This window comes from Hylaeus volcanicus, chromosome 4 (assembly GCF_026283585.1).
Source record: "Hylaeus volcanicus isolate JK05 chromosome 4, UHH_iyHylVolc1.0_haploid, whole genome shotgun sequence".
Classification (NCBI taxonomy): Eukaryota; Metazoa; Arthropoda; class Insecta; order Hymenoptera; family Colletidae; genus Hylaeus; species Hylaeus volcanicus.
This window is the reverse complement of record NC_071979.1, coordinates 3,111,236-3,115,030: the sequence shown is the minus strand read 5'-3', so window position 1 is coordinate 3,115,030 and position 3,795 is coordinate 3,111,236. Positions and strand designations below refer to the sequence as shown.

Below are 3,795 nucleotides of genomic sequence, written 5' to 3'. Positions count from 1 at the left end.
GGTTCAAAAAGTGGTTTCGGTAACCGCGGGAAACGTTTATCGCAATTCCAAAGTTTCCAAGCTCGCCTTGGAATGATCGTGCAGGAAGTGTACGCGAAAGTACGGAGAACCTTGAAAATCTTTGGAGCAAGTATCGCGAGACGTGCACCGCCGGAGTATACGTTCTCACGGGACGAGCGGGCAACACATTTTCGTAGTTGGTAGTGTTTTTGTCGTTCTGCCGGCTCTCCGCAGAAGCATATGTGTGAACCATGTGCGGCGGACCACACATCATACACTTGACGCGCATAAATATCATTATCTCCAACAGGCCGCGTAACTCGATTTGGAGGTGGATCGAATTCCCTCCCTCGTTCTCTCGCTCTCGCGGATTCTCTCTTTCCGCGCCGCTCTCCCTCGGCCTCTTTCTTTCCCTCGCGTTGTCCACCTTATACCGACCCTCCTTTCGGTCTTCTTCTCACCCCCGACGGACAGCTCGCACACGCCCACGCTTCTTTCTGATTCATGCCACATTTTGCGCGCGCGTGTGGCGAGTGCCCGACGCGAGCTGCCCGAGCTAACACTGTTTACATCCCGTTGACGCGACCGTCGCGTCATTTGGAAATCGCGAGATAGTAACTGGGAAACGTTAGTTAATTTTACATTGTACGAAACATTGTTTCTCAAGGTACGCGATCGACACCTTGAAGTGGGCAATTCCTTTGACAATTGAGAGGCGTGCGTCAATAAAGAGGCAGCTCCATTTTTTCAAACTTTTGGAAATTTAAATGAACGTTTTAAAATTCAGATTTATAAAATTTTCTTTCTTTTTTTTAGTATCATAGCATAGACACCTAATTATGAAATTATGTTATTCCAGATTCCGTTCCTTCCTTTTCAAATTGGTGGGGGGATAATTAATGTTTGGAGCTGCCTCCTTATTGCGCTCCGTTTTAAAGAAACACTTGGAATTTAAGGGACTTTTCGAACGAAAAGAACAAAATTCTTTTTTGAAACACATGTTTATTTTATTCTTAAAATATTTGGCAATACAAACAAAAGATCGTAAAATTAGTGCAAAATACGTTTTTCTTCCTGCTCTGTCTCCGTTAAATTGACATCGTCAGTTTTTCTAGCGACCGGAGCTGTGTCCTTGTCGCGCCACGAAAAAAAAGGGATTTTTTAAATCCGTGATTATGTTCTAACCTCGAGACCATAAAAAAATGGAGCTACCTCCTCGTTGCAGCACACTGTGTATAATATTTTCTTTGCTGCTTCAGTAGCTGAAAATTTTCCGCGATTTTACTAAAACTAAAAAAAGAGTTAAACGATCAATAAATTAATGTAGCTAATAATTAAGTACGAAAGAGCTTTTCAAAAGCTACAATATGATATATAACATATTGTATAAAGTAATAAAGTAATTAAAGTAATTTTAATGACTTGAAAAAATTGCACAAACTGAAATAACGTAAAAAACGCACGAACTTTTGGTTCACCCTATTATTATACATTGAGAATAAGGTTTGGTCAACTCTTGTTAACGAAGATTCCGACGCAGGGAAGTTCGAAATTAACTATATATGTTCGAGACACCATCTTCACCATGCTCGCGACTCGTCTGCGAACGATCGGGATAATCCCAAGGAGACGCAAAACGGCGCAAGATGATCTTGTAAACTGGACCACGAGAGATCCTCGATTCTAGGTCATCGAATTCCCGTCAGGTACAACGTTGTAATCTAATCAGCGGTCCACAGATCGCGTCGACGGTATCATGTTAACATTTAATTCAATACAGTTACGAGAACGTAGAGTTGTGACAGTCGTCGGCTTACGTCACGTGCCCACCATAATCAAAATTAGACAAATTTCACGTAGAATCTGTGTTGTTCCGAAATATACCGGTTTTATAAGATAACGGAAACTTTCAAGTTCCAAACTGATCAACTCTACGAAACAAAAAGTAGAAAAGAACAGAAACAACAATTTTTTTTAACCCTTTGTGCTTGTTATTTTTCGAAGGTTATACTCCATAACTGCACAAAGTCTACGATAACTGCACAGAATTCTGCACCGAACCATCATTCTCTGATGTTTTCCGACGAGCTTCGGATATAGAGAAAGACAGCGAATAAAAAAAGATGACGAAGCGAAAACACCATAGTGTATGTCGGTGAGACAATTTAATGCAACGGTGAAACTTTTTTATTATTGAGATCTCGGTCTCCATCAGGTTTCACCCTGTACATCAACCAGCAAATAATGTTTGTTTAGGTTTTATTTCTTTAAAACTCGAAGTTTCATAAATAAAATGAGTGTCGATGAAGTAAAGGTGACCTGATTCTCAAATCTCAAATTAGTTGCGATCGTGACAGTATAAAATGCTAAGAAAGCATCTCGAGTTGCTAGTAGATACCAGAACAAAACTACTCGAGTGCAAAGGGTTAACTTTTTTGTTATAAAACTTTTACCATCACATTCCTGACATTTTTTTTTTTATTAAAATGAGACCAAACACGACGGTAATTCGCAACGTATGTACTTGTGGCAACTTATTATGTATCAAATATCGTAGAACACTAACTAAAAAAAAGACGAGTGGAAAATATCGTCCTAATTATATCGCGTTTGGTCTCATTTTAATCAGAAAAATGTCTGAAATATGATGATAAATGTTTTATAACAAGAAAGTTTATAATAAACAAGTTTCATCGTTGCATTAAATTGTCTCACCGATATACCCTGGTGTTTTCGCTTCGTCGTCTTCTTTAATCGCTGTCATTCTCCTAAGTTCGAAGGTCGTCGACGAATATCAGAGAATATACGAAGTCTACGATAACTGCACAAGGACAGCCCCGAGCTTGTGCAGTTATGGAGACATTACTGTAATATTTTCTATATAATACAAGGTTATAATATTTTCTATAATTACAGCAGCTCGGACTTTTCTGGCTTTATCCGCAAACGATCAAGTAGCAAAATGAAGGAAACATGAAATCACATGAAACCGAAATCTGACTTTAAATTATGTTTATAACAGTTCTGTCTTTGGTACAGTGCGTTGTTGGACTCCGAGAGAAACACGCTTCGAGTGGTTAACGATCGACAGTGATTCGATAAATTTGGTTAAAATTAAAAAGTTTGAAAAGACTGAAGTTGCGTTGATTAGGTTGGTTTTTGGGATACTCATATGTCATCCAGCAAAAAGTAAGCCTATCTGTCGATTTTGGCTTGAGAAAGGTACAGTTGAAACACCTGACAGTACAATTGCGCGTTATCTGGCTACCAAATGCTCGAAGGAGACCACAACCTAAAACTCGATCTTGCATCGCTGATTCTTTTATAACAATAACGATTTTAACGCTTAACCCTTATCCCAACAAATTAGATCAGATTGGTCCCTCGGGCTCGCATGCATGCTCCTTTTATAACTGAAAATTGGGCTAAAATACCAGAGGGGCCATGTCTGCTCCCAATCGGATATCAATTTTCGTGGAAACTCCGACCAGGCCACACCATTGCGAGAGCAACGACCTTATCCCAGCGCGTGCATTTCCTGCTACCCAAAAGGGTCAACGTATCACGGGGGTGTCTCGCTACCTAATACGTTATACTTATACTTTTTGCAGTAGCACGTGTAGTCTCATTTTCGTAGTAGAATTATATTAGACTCAAACAGAAAAGATGATCTAAGATGATTATACAAGATGATAAAGCATATTAACAACTGCCGGAGACTGCAACCTTACGAGTAATCGTGCATCCTTTTTTTGTGACTGGAATGACGAAGAGAGGGATAGTTATTTTTACTCG

General features: G+C 39.6%; 1 protein-coding gene across 1 annotated transcript in view; it reads right to left on the bottom strand.

Annotated features, from left to right (window-relative positions):
* The window catches only part of LOC128875141 (uncharacterized), a 130,318-nt gene extending 127,554 nt beyond the window's left edge, over positions 1–2,764 (bottom strand). Inside the window, exon 1 of the mRNA XM_054120507.1 lies at positions 2,716–2,764. Coding sequence (XP_053976482.1) covers positions 2,716–2,764 — 49 coding nt within the window. The remainder of the gene's footprint in view (positions 1–2,715) is intronic.
* Positions 2,765–3,795: the final 1,031 nt, after the last annotated feature.